Below are 21,039 nucleotides of genomic sequence, written 5' to 3'. Positions count from 1 at the left end.
GGTCTTCAAACTCAACAGCTTTAAGACTTGTGGACTTCAACTCCCAGAATTCCTCCTCCAATCATGTTAGCTCAGGAATTCTGGGAGTTGAAGTCCACAAGTCTTAAAGCTGTCAAGTTTGAAGACCCTTGGACTAGAAGATGACCTCTGAGATCCCTTCCAGTCCTAGATTGTTGTGTGCTGTTTCAAAGAGTCTTCTGAAGCCAGGGTTTGGGTCCTTCCTTCCTCTCCTTTTTTTCTCTCTCCCTCCCTCCCTCCTTCCATGTATCTATCTATCCATCCATTCAGCTATATATCTCATTCACTTTCTCCTCCCCCCTCTTCCTTTCTTTCTCTCCCTTCCTTCCATCCTGTCTTTGTTTATCCCTTTTCTTCCTCTCTTTTTTATTTCTTTTCTGTCTTTTCTCTCTCTCTCCCTTTCTCTCTTTCCCTCTCTCTCTTCCCCCTCTTGCTCCCTCTTTCTTTTTTTCTCTTTCTTTCTTATTTTCTTTCTTTTTCTTTCTTTCCCTCTCTCCTTTTCTCTCTCTCTCTCCTTTCCCCTCTTTCTGTTTCCCCCTCTCCCTTTCCCTCCCTTTCTCTTTCTATCCCTTCCATTCCTCCTTCCCTCTCTCCTTCTAAAGCTAGGAGAGGAGACCCACCTGAAACAAACACACACACACACACACACACACACACACACACACACACACACACACACGTGTTTCCAAGCTCCCAGAAGCATCGTTCATTATGAGATTCTTTCCAGCAAGTCTCTGGTCCTGCATTATCCCAAAAAGCTGGCAGGCGAGGCTTCCCAGTCCAACAAAGGGGCTGCGGGCGGGACTTCCTCCCGTCCCACTTTTGGGGCTGGGAAATTCAAGCGAGGCATGTGCTGCAGCCTCACACACCCACCCACGCCAGCAGCTCTAGGCTAGGCAGCTTTCCGAACTGCCTGAAACCTTCCACCCACACTGGAAAAAAAGATGTGGTGGCTATAGGCTTTTTGCAGAAGCCTTGCTCCACTTCTCCAAAGCACCGCTGCAGCTGCATTCTAGGCACCGGCCATGCAGGTCCACCCCATTGAGCCCGCTGCACCAGAGGGACTTGCTCAAGCAAGTCCAAATGGAGTGGTGTAGCACTCAGAAAGTGGTGGCTGGAGACTGAAAAAGAATCACCTCCAGCTGCCCCCTTTGCAGTGCAACCGGCCAGCTGCTCCCCTCCTTCTCTGTTTGTTCTGTATGGCCGAGGAGGAGGAGACTAGTTGGCCGGTTGGGGCAGGCTTCTTGCACTGCAAAAGAGGCACCTGGAGGTGACTCTTTTTCAGTCTACAGCTGCCTCTTTCGCAGTACAAGAAGCCTGCCCCAACTGGCCGACTACTCTTTCCTCCTTGGCCATACAGAACAAACAGACAGAGAAGGAAGAGAGCAACCGTCCAGTTGGGGGAGACTTCTTGCACTGAAAAAGGGGTGGCTGGACATGTGACCACCTGCTGGCTGACCAGGAAGAGGCGCGTCCGCTGGAAGAAGGAAGAAAGCATGCTCCAGGAGGGTGAGCAGGCGGGTGGATGTCACAGGGCTGCTGCACATATGCAGCAGCCACGGGACATCCACCCAAGCTGTGTCACAGCCGCCACATGGTAGGGAAAGCTAGGAGAGCAACCGGGGCAGGTGAGTGACTGGGCGACTAGGCTGGGGGCATGGCCAGCCAGGGGTCACCCCCAGTTTGGTGACCCATGCAAATCATTGCTACCGGTTTGCCCGAACTGGTGCAAACCCATTGAATACCACCTCTGCACCACACCCTCTTGCTGTCTGGCCCCACACACACCGAGTCACTCAATATGCTGGGGCTTGCAGGCATTCAGGTGATCCCCTAGCTAAGAGACTGCTGGGCTCAAATCCCACTCCTGGCTGAATCGACACGAAGGGGACTGTGGCTGGTGCTGAGCTGCCCGCAAAGAAAATTCCAGAGTCTTTCTTCCTTTAGCCTCCTTAGCTTTCCCATCTCATTGCTCTCAGCCTCCCCCCTCCTGATTTGGAGGAGGGCATCCTATGACTCCAAGGGGGAGGGGGGCATTCATTGGAGATGTGTGTGGATTGCTTTTTTTGAAAGTGACTTGCTCAGTCAACTAAGTGAACCATAGAGATGCATATGAAATCTCATTTTCCCTCACTTCTGTTCTCTCTTTTAATGACTTGATTGATACATCTTCTAATTAAATCAGTTATACTTTTTTGCTCCAAGTACTCTTTTTTCCTTTCTTCCTGCTTTTTTTAAAAAAATATTTTTTTGGGAGAAAAGCTTTAGTTTCACTAAAAAAAGGAAAATTAAATTGGAAGCAGCCAATAATGTTATTTTCTAGCATTTTCTGGGATTTTCTTCTGGGTTACTCCAGAAATAAAGGGTGGCCATTTCTATTTCCTTTTCTCTTCTGTTTGTAGTTCATAAATCACTCCAAAGTCAGTTTCTTAATCTTTTCCAAGACTGGCTGGTTGCAAATTATAAACCCAGGATTAAAGACACAATGGCCATTTAATTGTCAACAACCCAATTTGACCTTCCTTCCTTCCTCCCTCCCTTCCTCCTCCCTCCCTTCCTCTTTCTCTCTCTTCCCCTCCCTCCCTCTTTTCTTTTTTCCTCCCTCCCTCCAGCTTATTCCTGGAAAAAAAGCAGAATGGGAAAAAATAGAAGGCAAAAATGATTCAGGAACTGAAGTTTGAGAGAGAGACCGATTTCCTACAGAAAACACCAGGAGCAACAAAACCTGGGAAGGCATGGCTAGGGGTCATGTGACTAGGTATGGCCAACTCAACACCACTCCCACCCATTCACATGACCACCCAACCATGCCCACCCAGGCAGTCATTAGGGCATAGAGCCCCTTGCTAAAAAAAATTGAAGCCCACTCCCTGCCTTCTTGCCCTGCAGTTTCTAACAACCACAAAACTCCCTCCCCCTTCTGGAGCCATGTTCTGACTCCTCGCACCATCAGCAGCAACAGCAGTCCTGTCTCATCCATCCAAGTGGTCAGTGCAGCCCGGACATCCTGGACATCTTGAAACAGCAGCAGTAGCCTTTCCTACTGACCAGAGGCTTGATCCACAGACAATCAGCTATTGAGCAGCCAGCTGACGAGTGGTGGTGAGCACAGCACCCGAAAGTACTGCTGCTCCAGCAGTGGCCTCACACGATGCTCCCAGCTTTTTGCTGCCCCCAATGTATGGTGAGCTCCAAATCGGGGAGAGGGAAGGAGGGAGGGAGAGAGAGAGAGAGAGAGAGAGCGCATTCGGAATCAGATTGAGGTTATCCCCCTCACCCACCTTCACCCAAAGCTTCTCCTAGGTTGGTTTTTGCTCTGTGGCACTAAGGCCCAAGCAACCATCTCCCTGCCAATTCCATGCGGAAGGGGGCATGCTCCTCAGGCAATTCCCTCACTGAAGACATAGCAGAAAAGAGATCTCCAAATCCCAAGCCCTGATTGTGACTCTCAAATGATGCTGCCCAGCTGCCCAGTGAATCAGGATATGTTGCACTGGTGGTCTCATTAGTATGAGGCTATTTGTACATAGATTAAAAATATTAATAGCTTGGATTGCACACTAACCTCAATTTGGCCTTAAAAAGTGGATGCACTAAACTAAGAGCTAAGGCAGGCTCAAGGAAGTGACACTTGAAAATGGGCAGCCTGTAGTTATTTAAAGCAAAATCATGGCTGTATAGAATTTTGGGCCTTGTGTTTGCTTTAAACCTGACTGAAAGCTCACAGGAAGTGGCATGAAACATCTGAAAATAATTGGCATAGAAAATTGGATACTGTAAATTTCTTTCCAGAACTTTTGCCCTGGCTGCTAGACCTTCATGGGTTGAAAGCTCTCCTTTTAGAAGCAACTGTTGGAATCCTTTTCTGATACTTCTACCAATGCCTTCCCCTTTGCATCTACAGTCTGATCAATTTTAATCTTTTGCCAGAAAAATGTGTGTGTCACCCACATATTTTGGCAAAAAAGGATTGTAGATAGTTAGCACCCATCCCTCTCCTAGAAGAAATATTGTGACAATATTAAAAAGGCAGAATATTATATTTCCCTGGATAAGAAATGGAGAAACATGCTCTTTGAAAGCAGCCCCCACCTTTCTTAATAGCCCACAGAAGTTATCAGCACTTAAGAGATAAAGAGATAGCTAGCTCTATACATAAGCAAATACCCCCACCCAAGATCCAACAAAGGTAGGATTAGACCAGGGGCCACCAACCTTTTGGACCTCAGGAACTACCAAACTCATAATTTTAAATCCCGCAGACCAGAGACCCTGGGAAAATCCCCCAAAATGTCTGCAGGAAAATTCCCCTCCCCATTTTCCTACTGATTGATCATTCTTTATTTGGGATCGCAGGATACCGTCTCCAGCTCTGTTCTCAGTGGGAGGGAGAGAGAGATTCATGCAAGGAAAGCAGCAGAAACAGCAGAAGCAGTGGTGGGTTCTATAAAACCGGCAGCTCTGAAGAACCAGTTCGGTATCTGCTGCTCTGTTTGGCCCAGCTGCCCACCTGGGCTCTTGACTATCCTTTATTTCCTGCTTTTTCAACCTCAGCTGCTTTTCATGGCACAGCTGAGGTTGAAAAAGCAGGAAAGAAGAGGATTTTCAAATGCTGTGAATCCCCACACAGTGCTTGTCAGCTGTCCGGGCGGCGCAGCTGAGGTGTTTAGGAAATAGTCTACACGTGCACACAAAATGCACTCTCACCAGGGGTGGGATTTTACATGCTGGAGAACAGGCAAACCACGCCACTGGCTCACCCCGCCCACTCACTCCTTACCTGCATGTGCACCATCAAACTTGCCTGCTAAGTTGCTATTTTTCCTTTTTTGTTTCTGACTATCAGCTGTTCTGCTGTGCTGGGAGATTTTGATTAGCTAGAAAGCAGGAAATGGTTGGATTTCTTGCTTTATAGCTAATCTAAAAGCAGAGCTGAACCTTCCTTAGGACCGAAGCTTCTATTTTTCAGTGCAGACTCAGGAAATAGATTGCAGAAAGGTAGATCTCTGAAGGAATCTGTGATTCTGTGAGCAACTCAATCTGCCTGCCTGTTTTGCCTGATTTTGGATAAAAGTTGCTCTTTTTTAATTAAAAAATCAATATTTACATACATGGTGTATTGTGAGTTAATTTTGTGAGTTTGCTTGCAAGCAAATTTTATGTGACAGACTCAGGTAGCCGATGGCAGAAATAGATCTCTGAATGGATCTGTGATTCTGTGAGCAACTCAATCTGCCTGCCTGCTTTGCCCGATTTTGGGTAAAAGTTGCTCTTTTTTAATAAAAAAATCAATATTTACAAAAATATTTAAAATATTTACATACAAGTCATGCCCAGCCAGTCACATGACCACCAAGCCATACTCACGAATTAGGCCATGCCCACAGAACCAGTTGTTAAGAAATTTGAATCCTACCCAAATAGAAGTCTTTCGTTCTCTCCCCCAAACTCCGCCAGAAATGAGTCTTTGTGAGACTTGTTGCACCAGCACAGCCTCTTGGAGCAGGATGCCTTGCTCATTTCTGAGACTCATTTCTGAGAGTTTGGGGGAGAGAAAGAAAGGCTTTTGGTGCTTTCCTTGCGTGCAACCAAAAGCAGAAGAAAGAAGCAGAAAGAAGCAGCCCAGTGGCCAGGTGAGGTGTGTGGGGTGAGTGGGGCAAGTTCCCCCTCTCCACCCTTTCCCACCTCCCCTCACTACCTCGTGGTGTTCGCAATGCAAGCAACACAAGCTTTGTGTTCCCACGCAGCCTGGATTAATTACTCTGGGGGGTGCTTTGGGGGGGTGACATTTCTCTGCAAAATTTTCTTACAGACCACTAGTGGTCCCCGGCCCACTGGTTGGTGACCACTGGATTAGACCTCAGCCACAATAGGAATTGCCCAATGCCCCTTCATTGCATCACCTTCAGAAACTTCAACCAAACTTTGTTCAGACAAACTCCTAGGACTTGTACCATGGCCCCCTGGGAGTCTGACAATAGCCAATAGAATACATGTTCAAGTGCAAAGCCCAACAGAAGGTATAAATACCCTCCACTCTCAACTCCATGTGATCAGCTGCAGAACTACAAACATGTAGTTCTGCTGATCGATAAATGAACCCTTTTTCCAATCAGCCTCCAGCCTCCATTTTGTCTCCATGCCTTTCTCCTGGCTTGAACTGAACTAGATGGATATTTCTCCCAACAGAACAAAAGAATTGGGACCTCCATTTAGTGTTAACGCTCAAAACAAATCTCTTCAGCCAGAGTAATAAGTATTAGCCTATAATTAGTTTCTCAATAGATTAAGAAAAAGGTATATCCACCAAGCAAGTATTCTATTTTGCTTTATAAAACAAGTGCAATTATATTTTAAATTGCAGAGTAACAAATCCTTTTTTGGAAAATCTTTTATGTAGGCTTTGTTTTAACATTAAACAACTTAGCTAAGCTTGTAACTTGTAAGATATTAATAAACTAGAGCAAGTTCAAAGAAGGGCTACCATGATGATGAAAGGACTGGAAAGCAAATTCTATGAGGAACAGTTAGAAGAAGATTGAAATAAGGCAGGTTTTCAAATATCTGAAGACTATCACGCTGTAGGGGGCTTAGATTCTCACTTGCTCTAAGAGTAGGATTAGAACTAACGTAAGGATGTAGATACCAATCAGATATTAGGAAGAACTTGGCAGTAAGAACTGCCAATTGTTAGAATAAATTACTGCCTGAAGTAATTTCTTCCCCTTCACTGGAGGTTTTCAACATGCTCTCAGGCAAGGTTTAATGAATCTTGTATTGAGCTATGAATTGGATTAAGTCCCTTCTAATTCTATCATTCTGTAAAAGAGAAATTACATACTATATATATCTGCCTATATATACATTCATTTGTAGGATAATAGATAGTCAAATGACAACGATAATAATAAAAGGTTGAGGACCATCATAATATCATTATCTGCTTATCCTGCAGTTCCAATTATTGTGTTTGAAATTACAAAACCCAATCACTCCCAAGGAAGAAGGCTGTTGGGAGAAGAGAAATAAAAATAATTGACAAATGCAAAAAAAGTACTTTTTTGTTCTATCATTTCTATTACCTTTTGCTTGCATACAGAACTGCCTACAGTGTTCCTAGTTTTTATCATCCTTTGAAGGGGAGTAAGATAAACAAAACATTGCCCAGGAAGCAACTTCCAGAGCTGACATATTTTGCCTCAATAAGGTCAGGCAAATAATTGTTTGTTGCTAGTATTTAGATGCCATTCCAATCCAACAGGAGTCTTGAGAGCACTGTTAGCTGCCCTGGCTTTTGCCCATGTTCCCCCAAATATTTCATATCTGTAACTCTAAACTCAATCCAGGGGTTCAACACTGGAGTAAAAGTAAAATGCAAGACTGATCTGTTGGGAACAAAAAGGAAATAAGGATGAATATAATATCACAATATAATACTAATTTTACTGAAAAAGATTTATTTCTGTCCATTTAGAGTTTGTCATACTTTAAGAACAAGAAAACTATTAAGTCATTTCTAACATTTCTAACAACATTTCTAATAACATTTCTAAGTCTTTATAACAAGAAATAGGCAGCTACTATTCTTATTTTACAAAAAAAGGAACAGAGATTAAGAATGTCCCATAATTTTTCAGAAAATTCATGTACAAATTGAGAGTTCAATCCAAAACTGCAGCTCTTGATTCCATAAAATTGTACATTCTTCTTTCTGTCATTGCATTCTTCCTGCATACAAATCTCCCTCTGAAGAAACTTATTTACATTTTAGGATGAACTGAATTCTATTCAGGCACTAGTAAGACAAGATCAATTCCCACCTGCTCTTTTGTCACAGGAATTCTCTAAAAGAGAAATTCTGAATAAAGGCTTTACTCATCAAAGCTTTTTCACCAAAAAGCCTTGCAAGGCACAGTATAACAGAGAGGGCTTTTCTACTCAAGCTAGGAAGCAGTATATATGCTATTATAGGCAACAAGAAGAATAAGAATAGGCTATGATTCTCTCCCACCCAGATCAACCTTAGGTGTAATTGTCCAACAACTACCAACCCAAGCTGTGGTTGGATGGAATGAGGACCAAAGCAGCACTTTGCCAGGACATAAATATACAAGATCAGATCCAGACAGAGCCTGGATTAAAAGTCATTCAGACCTCTTCATTCTTGAAAGTCATTCAGACCTCTTCATTCTCATTCCATTCTGTGGAATCATACAATTAATGTGCCCGAAGTTGATAATCTGGGAAAAAAAACAAATAAATTAAACTTAAGTTCCCATGTAGCAAAGAATCTCCTTGACTGCAAGAATCTCTTTCAAAGGTGAACTTGCAACATTTTCTGAAAATGAAATTTTTTATGTATAGAAAAATTTTAAAACTTACTAAGTCTCAATTTTTCCCTGTGGAGTAGGACTATTATTATCTATATATCTGGCAACCTCACAATTACCCCAGGAAAATATACAGTTTTATTTAAAGTCAACATCTGGAAATTTTCCTCTAGATCAAGGCAAACGTGATCAACATGATGGACATTATATTGGATGTGAAAGTACTACTGCATACACACTATGGAATTATGTAAAACCTTTTTTGTCCAAATGAAGAAACATTTGGACAAAATTAGGCTGTAAACAGCATGTTCTTATAGCAAGATACAGCAATTTTCCCAGAAATTTTTACTTTGATCAAATGCTTGCTACAAGCCTCATCAAGGAGAAGTTAACATAAGAAGGAACAAAGGGCTATCTAATTCAGCAAGAGCCTATTAGATATTCCTGGGAAACCTCCAAGCAAAAGAGTATACTAGCACCAATTCATACTCTCCAGCACTGAATACCAATTCTGATGCCAGGAAAACTACATAGGCATCAGAACTAATAAGTAATGATATTTCTTATACACTGCAAATTTGGCCTACCAAAGGGGGATAGCATAGATGCAACAATTGTATTTTCTTATTTTAAGAGTCTCTTATATGATAAGATACCATACATTTGAAATTCCAATCTAGAGCTCTGCCAAATAATCACACATATTCTAGAAAAACAAATGGATATGGTAGGAGAAAATAACTTTAAAGATATTTACTGAATTGATCTTATGTCTGAATTTAGATTAATTGCTACTTGGTAGATAAAATTTGTCATTCCTCCTTCAGGAAAATGATAGTGAGTGTAGGAATTTCTATAAAGCAGAACACTTCATTTGTTCTGGATTTGTGTCTCCTATGAGTACAGAGGATTATTTCATAAACAAAAGGGTTAGGGAAAATATTAGTTCTCTTTCATGGCATGCAGATTAACTCCCACATGCATGGGATTTTTTTAAATATTGATTTTTGCACAAAACCAAACCAGGAAGTGTTGGTTGGCAAAGATTGTTCAGATAGCTATCAGAAAGATTAGGTAAGTCATGCAAACGGTGATTTTCTTGGTGTCTGAAGCATATTTAAATGTTAATGTTACAACTGTGCTTAATACTAAATTTAGTATGCTGGGTGAATGGGGTCAGTAACTATATATAAATCCAGGTTCTTTATGGGCTTTAAAGTTTACCTCCACTCTGGGTGATATAGCGGACCCATGGCAAAGCCTGGTACCCACTCTTTTCAATGATCTTCATGTACCGTACCTGGTCAGATTGAGATAATAGATAAGAGAGAGAAAAGAGGAGGGAAGTGCATTAACTATCTTTAATTCATTCAGATTTGATGGCATCTCAAGGCTTCCATTGAATTTTAACTTCAGACTATAATGTGGTCAAAGCATCTTTCCCTCTCCTGCTTAGTATGATAATAATCCCATGTATTTGGCATAGTTATTTGAGTAATTGTGAAAAAAATTGCAGCAACTAGTAATAGTGACCTGTTCTCAACTGCAACCATCCGCAGGCTATACAGCTCACAACCTTCAGTTATCCTAGCTTTCTTTTCTATTCCTCAATACCACCTGATCTTATATAGTTCTGGGTCAAAAATGTCCCAATTCCCACATCTCCATCAAATCTGGCTTACTTGAATCCCAGAGACTGTGAAGTAGGGGATTTCAAATCGGACTGAGATGGGTGGCCGACCTTCCAGCTCCTCGTTCTCAACGCTGGGCAGCCCAAAATGGGCTCGCATCAAATATTCTTTACCACCCTGCAAAGAAAAAAGAGTCTTTCCTGGTGATCTGAATCCAGATTTCCTGGCGAATTGTTTCCACAGTCTGGCTCTATAACTAGAAGGCAAACCTTCACCACCACTATTGCCAGCTTTTATCATAGCCCAAGCTCAGGGGTGGGATTCTACCAGTTCGCACCTATTTGCTAGAACTGGTTGTTAACATTCTAAGCAGTTCGGAGAACTGGTAGAAGAAATTACAGGCCTAACCCTGTAAGGAAGGCAGGAAGGAAACATTCTGGTGTTGCTTACAGAAACTGCCTCTACGTTAAACCTTATTACATTCTTGGCAGGACTAGACTTCCTCTCTCAGGAACATCTCTGGAGTTTCCCCCCCCTCCTTTGCTGGTACTTTGCTTGTGTGGAGTGACCATTCAAAGTTATAATGGCATTGAAAAAAGTGACTTATGACCATTTTTCATACTTACAATTGTTGCAGCATCCCCACAATCATGAGAGGCCAGGCGAGGAGATGCGTGCCTTGATGTGAGTGATATTGAGTTGGCCATGCCCAGCCAATAACATGACCACCAAGCCATGCCCACCACCTACCCCACCCCCACAGAACCGGTTGTTAAAAATTTTGAATCCCACCCCTGCCCAAGCTCCTTTATAATCTAGTTGGAAGGAATTCATTACCTATTATAACACCTAGCAGTGGCTCTTACAATTATATAACACCTAGCAGTGGCTCTTACAATTGTCAGAGACTTCAATATACAGTTAAGAGCTCTCCAATAAAATAGTAAAGGTAAAGGTTCCCCTTGCACATACATACTAGTAGTTTCTGGCTCTAGGGGGTGGTGCTCATCTCCGTTACAAAGCCAAAGAGCCAGCGCTGTCCGAAGACATCTCCATGGTCATGTGGCCAGCATGACTAAACGCTGAAGGCGCACGAAATGCTGTTACCTTCCCATCAAAGTGGTCCCTATTTTTCTATTTGCATTTTTACATGCTTTCGAACTGCTAGGTTGGCAGAAGCTGGGACAAGTAATGGGAGCTCACTCCGTTACATGGTGCTAGGACTTCAAACTGCTGACCTTTCTGATTGACAAGCTCAGCATCTTAGCCACTGAGCCACTACTTCCCTCTAATAAAATAGTATCCTACTCCAAATTCAGCAAAAGAATCATATAGCTTACCAAATGTTCCTGGTAAAAATCTAACAGATTGGAATGTACTACTGATATGAAAGATGCAGGACGCTGATCAGAGAAAAACAAAGTTATTTTTTCTTACTGGAAAGGACTTTATGTTCCAGACAACAGTATTCTTTTCAGGCAGATATTTTGCATTGCCAATGTTGGTTTTGAATTTGGGTGAGTCAGCATCACTTGGGACAGGCACACTTATCTCCACACCATTGGCCACTGATTGTTTTTTGAACTGGCCCTTTGCCTTTTAGAGAAAAAAAATCAGAATAAAAAATGACATATGGAAAAAGACACATTTCCCTGATCAATTCAGTCTCTGACACAAGAGAAAGATCCAAAACTCAAGATGGTTTGGACTCATTTATTTTTATTCAATGAAGACAGACATACTCTTTTCTGCAGGCTATGCAAATTCCATAGCTATAGAACATACTGCAGAATTTAGAATCATAGAGCTGGAAGGGGCTGCAGAAGTCTTCTACTTCAACCCCCTGCTCGAGGCATCACCATAGTCAAATGGTTGTCCAGTCTATTTCTGAAAACCTGCAGTGATGGAGCACCCACAATTTGGGAGGCAAGCTATTCCTACTTTTAGGTTGGATCTCTCTCTATGCTTGCCAATTTGGATCAATCAAGAGCATTTACAGGAATAAAACATAAGAGTGTGCATTTTATTAAGATCTAGTCTTTCTTTCTTTTTTTTTACACTGGAGGTCTTGCAGAGAAATGGTGATATTGCTCAAAATAATTCACCTTAACCATAATCTCCACTCGGCTGTGAGAGAACTTCTCAATGACAGATTCAATCCAGATGAGAGGTTTCACCTTGTTGGGATGGGGATGGGGAGAGAAAGAACAAAAAGAAGCATTAATTTCAAAGCTTCCAATGTAATAGAGGATGTAGAATAGTCCAAAGATTATTGTGTTAAATATGATGAGACTTATATTTAATTAGACCTGCACAGTTGAACAGCTCTATTTAATGTAGCAACAGCAGGGGTAACACTCTATTAGACATAATATAACAATCATTTATAGAGCTTCTAAGTCATTGCAGCAGCATAGAAATATGTTTAAGTAAAATCATAAAATGGTGAGAGAACATAGCAGGGAGGAGGAGAGGTGAATTTGCTGTGGATCATCGAGCTGGTGAGAAGAGAGAACAGAGAGGAAGGAAAGAGAAGAGAGATGAGCTTGTTGTGGACAATCCAGGTAGTCCTGTTTGCTGGTAGAAGCAGCATCCCCAGCACGATGGACAGCAAATGGGAATCACATGGCTCCAGAGCAAAAAGCTGCAGCAGACCAGCAGGGAAGAGAGAGAGCCAGCAGCAGCACAGGGCAGCGCATGAGCTAGAGCCGGAGAGAACCACAGAGAGCAACAGGGAAAGAGATGGAGGAACTGAGTGGAGGGCTAAGTGGAGCAGACCGGACAGCAGAGCTGAATTCACCAGAAAGCTCCACAGCAGGCTGAGAGAGCTTACCAGAGCAGGGGGGGAGGCTGAAAAGACCAGAGCACCAAAGGACAGCTGGCAGAGAAAACAACAAGAGGCCAGAGCATCAAACAAGGGAAATGAAGGCAACAAATTAAGCCCGAGGTTTCAATAGACAGGGAGGGAAGACCCCAGTAGAGAATAAAAATAAATATAGGACAGAAAATAAAAGATAAATAAATAGGCAAATAATAAGGACAAAAGTGGAAAATTAGAAATCAAGAAAGAATAGGATTAATAAAGATCAATCAAATAAATAAGGCAAATCTTAAATAATAAGATGGGGGGAACTGGAGCTCAAAAACTTTTAAAAATATAGGGAATAAAGGGATAAATAAAATTAACACAATGGTAAAATAAATAACAAGGTATAAAAACAAGCAGAAGAAGGTAGAAAAAAGGATAGAAAAAAAAGATACAAAACTTTTTACTCTTAAAAAAACCAGCAAAAAGAAACAAACTCATGGAACAGGTGACTGATACTATTGTGGTATGCAATATATGTTCCAAACATCAAAGAACTTCAAAGGATTTATTAGAGGCAACATACTGGCATGTCCTGTATGAAGCCAACTCTGGCATACATAATTTACAGTCACCTGTGACCCTGTTTCCCCCACCTCATGGGTGTCTCATAAATCAGATTCTCCAAATAAGCATGTTCACAGGCTGGGTATCATCAATCACGTTCTCCAATTAAATATATTCATGGGCAAAAGCTCTGGTAGTTTAGTTACAATCTTTTAAAGTTAAGTGTTGGAATTGTGAGAAAAGGACAACTAGGCCCTAAAGTTAGTGTAGGCCTCTGCCTAATTGAAGGCCTCAAATTAACAATATATTATAACACTGGCTGAGCTAATTTTGCTAGCATAGCAAAATATTTGCAATCTGCTGAGCTGAATTTGCAGGCATAGCAATATATTTGCTATCTGCAACTTCTGCAAAAACATATATTTGTTGGACAATCAAAAATAGAGCTATTTTGGATCACAAATGTCTGGGATATTGAGAAAAGGGGGAACTGAAAGTAGCAGATGGTAAGTGAGTTGGCATATACCTACAAGTGGGTGTTAATTGATGGAATTAACTGAAGGAATAGGGAAGTACATCCAGTAAGATTATCACTGGGTGGGTTTCAGAAGAAGGGTATTGTTAGTGTTTGGGGATAAACCCCTGAGCTGAGTGCACAGCAGCAGTCAAGCCAGGCAGCCAAATGAGAGAGAGGCTGGGCCCAGGAGTATACACACACTTGAGACAAATACACTGTTTGTGGTTTAAATAGGTATTTAATTCATACAGAGATTAAGAATAGTCATTCAGTCCATATGTCAGTATCCAGTTTATCAATCCAGTTATCAAGTCCATTTACAGTAAATACAATGTCCTTATCTGCTTGTAATCTTCTCTCTATGATACCTTTCTCACCAAGACAATGCTGAATCCTCAGCTCACTAGGCAAACAGTCCTTGTGTTCAGGTGAAATGGTATCTGGCACAGTAGCCTCCAAGGTAAGCAGATAGACCAACACAGTAGGCAGCAGACCAGGAACAGTAACCAGGTGCATGCAGAAGCCGGACTCATACAGTTGCATCCAGAAGCCGGGGCTATTACGTTTCCCCTCCTACCTATATGGCTGCCTGCAACCGCACCCACAATGACATTGCAGTTTCTTGTGCTTAAAGCTACATAGCACTTAATCCTAGGTTTACATATTTATTCAACCCAAACCAGTTGGAGTATCCATATACCCAACATTCTCCCCTTTTGGGTGACATAAATATGTAATGCCTTTACATTCTAAACCCATATTTTTTACAATTCTCTAGATGCTTAATAGCACCTTGGGCTTTAGTAAAATGATCAGCTACATTGTCCTCCGACATGCAGTACTCCAGCTGTATCAATTTACTCTGTACAGACTGTCTTACATTAAGATATCTCAAATCTGTATGTTTACTTCTCGTTTTAACTGCAATATTTGTGGCCATTTTAATTGCTGCCTGATTATCTTCATGTACAACTATAGGGTAATTTACAGTTATACCCATATCCTTCAACATTTGTTTGTACATAATCAACTCAGTACACAAAAATGATAAACAGGAGAATTCTGCCTCCATAGTAGACAAACTTATATGCTGTTGCCTTATAGACTTCCAGCCTATTAATGTCTTACCCAGCATTATGGCTGTTCCTGAAGTCGACTTTCTAGTATCTCTTTCTGCTGCAAAACTAGCATCTGCATAAGCACTCAATATGAGATCACCTTCTGGTTCTAAATACAATGCATGGTGTAATGTACCTTTAAGATATCTTAGAATTCTTTTCAATGCATTCCAGTGACATTGAAGCGGGTCATTATTGTGTCGAGCCAGCTGATTAATACTAAAAGCAATATCTGGCCTTGACCAATTGCTAATATATGATAAGCTACCAATCAAAGATTGATACAGTTCCTTATCACATTTGGGACTTTGTGTATCCATTTTGCAAATATCCTGACTCATTGGAGTCTTTGCAGGCTTACAAAGTTCCATTTTATAATCCATTAGCAATTTAGATATCTTATCTTCCTGAGATATCTTAAAACCTTTCTGTGTTCTCAGTATATTCAATCCTAGATATCTCTTTATCTCTCCTAATTGCTTGATTTTTACTTTCTTACCTAATGATGCTATAATTTCATTTGCTTCATCATTAGTTTTAGTTATCAGAGCAATATCATCAGTAAACAACAATAATAATGATACTTTCCCATTCTTTTCTCTCTTAAATAGACATGGGTCAGCTAAACCAGCTTTAAATCCTATATTGGTCAGTTCCTTTACAATATACTGGTTCCATTCATAGCCCGATTGTTTAAGACCATAAAGGCTCTTCTTTAATAACCAACAATCATTATTATTATCATTGTCTCCTTTAAATCCACTAGGCCTTTTCATATAAACAGTATGTCTTAGTGGAGCATGCAAGTAAGCAGTTTCCACATCTAAATGGTTAACTATATATTTCTTGCTTGCTGTCCACACTAAGGCTGCCCTTAACGTTGCTGCTTTAAGACTAGGTGCAAATACTTCATCATAGTCTTTTGCACTTTGTCTAAAGCCTTGGGCTACTAGTCTTGCCTTATGGATTGTGTTTCCATCCTTATCTGTTTTTATTTTAAAAATCCATTTGCAGCCAATGGGTTTTTCATTACTAGGTAATCTCACATTTTCATATACCTTCATATCCTTCAATGACTTCAATTCTTTATTAATTGCTGCATACCATTTTTCTTTCTCTTTAGAAGGATATCTTTTTATCTCATCCACAGTAGATGGAACTCTATTTACCTGGCACACTGTGTTAGCCTGGTATCTATCGGGCGGTCTAGATATACGTGTAGTCCTTCTGGGTATTACTGGGCTTGGTTGAGTTGCTACCGGTTCCTCATCTTTAACTATTTCTTCCTCTAGGGGCTGTACTTCTTCCTGTACTTCTTGCTTTACATCTTTCTTAAAGTTACAGGGATACTTAATGGGATTTCTATATGATTCAATAATCACCTCGTTATTGCTATCCTGCTCTAACTTATCCCATCCTACGTGCTCTAGAAATTGGGCATTGGCACTACATAATACTCTAGATGTGCCTTTCTCCCAAAATCTATATGCCCTATGGTTAGCTTGGTAACCAACGAAGAATAATTGTTTAGCTCTATGTTGCCCTTTACGCCTGAGTTGTGTAGGGATATGCACCCATGCTGGTGCACCAAATGTGTGCAGGTAACTCAGATCAGGCTTCCTGCCATGCCACATGGTGAATGGTATTTCACCAGTGGTTGAGTTAACCACGTTGTTCAATAAGTGATTAGCACACATTGCAGCCTCCCCCCACAAATAATCAGGTAACCCAGAATCAGTTAACATTGTTCTAACCATTGCCTGTAGTGTTTGGCCTCTTCTCTCTATATATGCATTGTGCTGTGGTCTGTATGGTGCAGATCTCTTATGAGCTATTCCAGCTGCCTTTAATCTATTCTGGAATTTGCTATTAACAAATTCCGTGCCATTATCTGTCACCAAGGTTATAAGTTGCCGTTTACTTTTTCTTTCAGCAAACTTTAACCAGTTGAAGAAATGTTGATATGTTTCAGTTTTGCTTTTCATTAGGTAGCAAAACCCATATCTAGAGTAATGGTCCATAATGCTCAGTATATATCGAGCACCCCCCATACTGGGTTTCTTTGGACCTATAATGTCTGCAAATACAACTTCTAAAGGTTCTTTAGTTTTAAAACCATTTAGCCTATTTGCAGGCATTATTTTACTCTTATCTTCACAACAGACATTACAACGCAAATACTTATCACAGTGTTTTAACCTTATGCCTTCAGATAACTCTACTGTGCGTTTTAGCATTTTAAAATTCACATGCCCCAAACGCCTATGCAATAAATGGATACATTCATCATGAGGCTTGATATTATTAAATACAGTTTGTGCCTCCCCTTTCTTACCATCATGTAAGACATACAATGCTCCATTTAAAGCTGCAGTTACCTTTTTGTTATCCCTTTCCAGTGTGCACTTATTATTCTTAATATCACAATTGCTAAACATGGCCAGTTCAAAGGATTTCTTTGGCTTCTTTATATTCTGGCGTTTTCCTTTTTTGCAGAATCTTGCCAAATGTCCTCTGCCTCCACAATTAAAACACTTTTTAATTGTGTATGCCGTTGAAGATAACTTCTCTTCTTCCGGGTGCTTTACCTTACACAGCTGGTTTCTCTCAAGCTTTGAAGATAATTTCTCTTCCTTATTCTTATCTTCCCTCAGCTGGGCACGTTCACTCCTTCTCCTGGCTTCCTCTAATAGCCGGCCGGTTATCTCAGTTACTGATAAACTGTCTTTAGGCAATACTTCCAATGCAGTCACAAAATCATCATAGCTTCGATCCAGAGAAGACAGTATGATGTATACTTGTTGCAACTCATTAAATACAAGCTCTTTTTCTTGCAGTTGTTGAAAAATGCTTTTCATACAGTTTAAATGAGTCAACATATCTCCATTTATCTCAAGATGTGTTCTAAACAGCTTCCGTGTAAGATTGATATGAGCTCCTACACTGTCTCGAACATAAATCCTTTTAAGATTATCCCAGCATTCTGCAGCATTTTCCACTCCTCGGATATGAATGAGTTGCTGGTCAGACAGGGTGAGACCTATGATGCACAAAGCCTGTTCATTCTTTCTTTCATAGTCCTGTATCAGTTTATAATCCTCTTCATCATTGGGATTTAAGTTTGATACATCTGGTGGGTTTGTAATTATGTCCCACAAACCTTCTCTTCGTAGCAGTAAACTGCACTTCATTGACCATGAAACATAGTTTGTTCCATCTAGTCTGGATATCATGGACAGACTTGGCAAATTTACTTGTGCCATTGCTCTGGAGAAAAATAACTATTTAACAAACAGTTTGTCTTTACAGTAATGTGTAACTCTTGACCAAAACTCTCTGGTATATCCTGGTTAGCTAGACTGTGCACACTGCTGGGCCCATAACCAATGTTAGTGTTTGGGGATAAACCCCTGAGCTGAGTGCACAGCAGCAGTCAAGCCAGGCAGCCAAATGAGAGAGAGGCTGGGCCCAGGAGTATACACACACTTGAGACAAATACACTGTTTGTGGTTTAAATAGGTATTTAATTCATACAGAGATTAAGAATAGTCATTCAGTCCATATGTCAGTATCCAGTTTATCAATCCAGTTATCAAGTCCATTTACAGTAAATACAATGTCCTTATCTGCTTGTAATCTTCTCTCTATGATACCTTTCTCACCAAGACAATGCTGAATCCTCAGCTCACTAGGCAAACAGTCCTTGTGTTCAGGTGAAATGGTATCTGGCACAGTAGCCTCCAAGGTAAGCAGATAGACCAACACAGTAGGCAGCAGACCAGGAACAGTAACCAGGTGCATGCAGAAGCCGGACTCATACAGTTGCATCCAGAAGCCGGGGCTATTACGTTTCCCCTCCTACCTATATGGCTGCTTGCAACCACACCCACAATGACATTGCAGTTTCTTGTGCTTAAAGCTACATAGCACTTAATCCTAGGTTTACATATTTATTCAACCCAAACCAGTTGGAGTATCCATATACCCAACAGGTATAAAAGAACCGGGTAAATCTCAAATCAGGGGCACTGATAATAGCTATCCTTTCTGGAGTTAGCTACTGTCTCTGGACCTCATTGCAAAGGGTTACTCTCCAACCTACAAAAGAAAGCCATGCCCGAATTGAACGGAATAATGAACAAATAACTCCCAAAGGATTTGACCTTGCTGATATACCTTAGAGGAAGACAAATGAAAGTACGTCACACATAGAAGAAAACACAATAATAAAAGATTCTAACATCTAACAAACCCCTGCTGCCCAATCTAAGCCAATTAGAAGCAGCCCCATTAAAAATGAGCAACTGATTTCTCCCCCTAGTTGAAAATACTCAGACCCACAACCTCCTCCTCAAAGAAAACATGCAAACACTTAGAAAAGAGACATCATCCAATATCCCTTAAAAAGTCACATCAACAAATTCACCTGGGATAAACAGAAAAGCACCCCAGACTGCATCCCCTAAAAGGAACAGAACCAGCCATCTGCAGACTGGAGATACAATCTAGGGAGGTTTGTTTCTCCCTGGAGCAAAAATCAAGGATGTAGCTGACAACCTAACCAAAATAATTAAGCACACAAATTACTACCCTTTTCTACATGTAGGGGTGAATGACACAAAAAAAGGATTTGAAACTAATATTGAGTGATTATGAGCAGCTAGGCAAAAAAGTTAAGGAGTTAGATGCACAAGTAATTTTTTCATCTGTTCTGCCAATGAAAGGTCAACACCTGGTAAGACAAGCCATAGAGGTTCCCCTCCCTACAGAAGATAGCGAGGAACCTCTGGCCAGAGGAAAAGCTAGCGAGGAAGAGGGCCCAATGGTGAGTGCAGCCATCCCCTCTTTTACAATTAAAGTGAGGCTGATGGTACCCAAGACTGGGGAGCAAGGAGAATTAGAAGCAGTAATTGATACAGGATACCAGTGTTTAATTAGGCTTCCAATTGAACAATTAGGAATAAAGACTGGAGCCCTAAAATACCTAATTAGATTTGAGCAGGTGGATGGAACTTTGATTGGGGGGACACTAGCCATCCAAGTTACAGAACTAGTCAGATTAGAGATAGGAAGACATTGTGAACTTATTCGATTTGTAATAGCACCAAAACTGTCAGAAGCTATCATTCTGGGTCTGGCTTGGCTAGACAAGTGGGTCCCTAGCATTAAGTGGGAAGATGGATTCAGAAAAATCATAATTGGGATGAACCAGTAGCATCCCACCCCTGCCCCAGTTCCTAAGGAATATAGAGACATAGCCAAAGTATTTAGTGTGGAGGAATGCAATATCCTCCCTCCTCATCGGACCACTGATTGTGCCATCAAAATAGAACCTGGGGCCAAGCTGCCAAAACTAAAAATGTACTCAATGACGCCTGCCAAGATGACTGAACTGAGAAAGTACATTGATGCTAATTTAGTTAGGGGATTTATTGAGACAGCAAAATCAAAAGAGGCAGCTCCAGTACTATTTAAAGAAAAGAAAGATGGGAGGCTTAGATTATGCGTTGATTCCCATGGGATCAATACCATGTGCGTACAAAATATGTAACCCCTACCCCTAATGAAGGACTTGCTGAACCACTTGTCAAAAGGCAAGATTTTTACTAAGGTGGATTTAAGAGAAGCCTATTACCAAGTCTGCATAAGAGAAGAAGACAAATGGACAACGGCTTTTAACTGCCCACTGGGTAGTTTCCAATTCTGAGTCATGCCCTTTGGACTTTAAGGGCCTCCCACAGTTTTTAGGCAGCTGATCAATGAGGTGCTACATGAACATCTGTATAAGGGGGTCCTGGTTTAGCTGAATGACATTCTTATATTTAGTGAGAATTTGGAAGAACATGTAAAACTAGTCAGACAGGTACTGAAAAAACTTTTAGCTGCCAACCTTTATGCAGAGCTTTCAGAATGAGAATTTCACAAGGAGGCTTTGGACTATCTGGGCTACTGAGTGTCAAATCAAGGGATCAAAATGGATCCTGGAAAAGTAAAGACTATGCTGGATTGGCAACCCTCATGAACATGCAAACAACTATAGTTTCCTGAG

General features: G+C 41.1%; 1 protein-coding gene across 2 annotated transcripts in view; it reads right to left on the bottom strand.

The window, feature by feature from the left end:
- Positions 1-7,458: 7,458 nt before the first annotated feature.
- The window catches only part of AP1M2 (adaptor related protein complex 1 subunit mu 2), a 91,613-nt gene continuing 78,032 nt past the window's right edge, over positions 7,459-21,039 (bottom strand). For both annotated transcript variants that reach the window (XM_026716706.2, XM_087926033.1), the window contains 5 exons: positions 12,088-12,159; positions 11,420-11,578; positions 10,034-10,159; positions 9,576-9,651; positions 7,459-8,258 (listed from right to left, as the gene is read on the bottom strand). In XM_026716706.2, the coding sequence (XP_026572491.1) occupies positions 8,236-8,258; positions 9,576-9,651; positions 10,034-10,159; positions 11,420-11,578; positions 12,088-12,159 (456 nt within the window). In that variant the 3' untranslated portion in view covers positions 7,459-8,235. The remainder of the gene's footprint in view (positions 8,259-9,575; positions 9,652-10,033; positions 10,160-11,419; positions 11,579-12,087; positions 12,160-21,039) is intronic.

This window comes from Pseudonaja textilis, chromosome 2 (genome assembly GCF_049901715.1).
Source record: "Pseudonaja textilis isolate UNSWEBS1 chromosome 2, rPseTex1.2, whole genome shotgun sequence".
NCBI classification, from domain to species: domain Eukaryota; kingdom Metazoa; phylum Chordata; class Lepidosauria; order Squamata; family Elapidae; genus Pseudonaja; species Pseudonaja textilis.
Note: the sequence above shows the minus strand (reverse complement) of the source record. Positions and strands in the feature narration are given on the sequence as shown.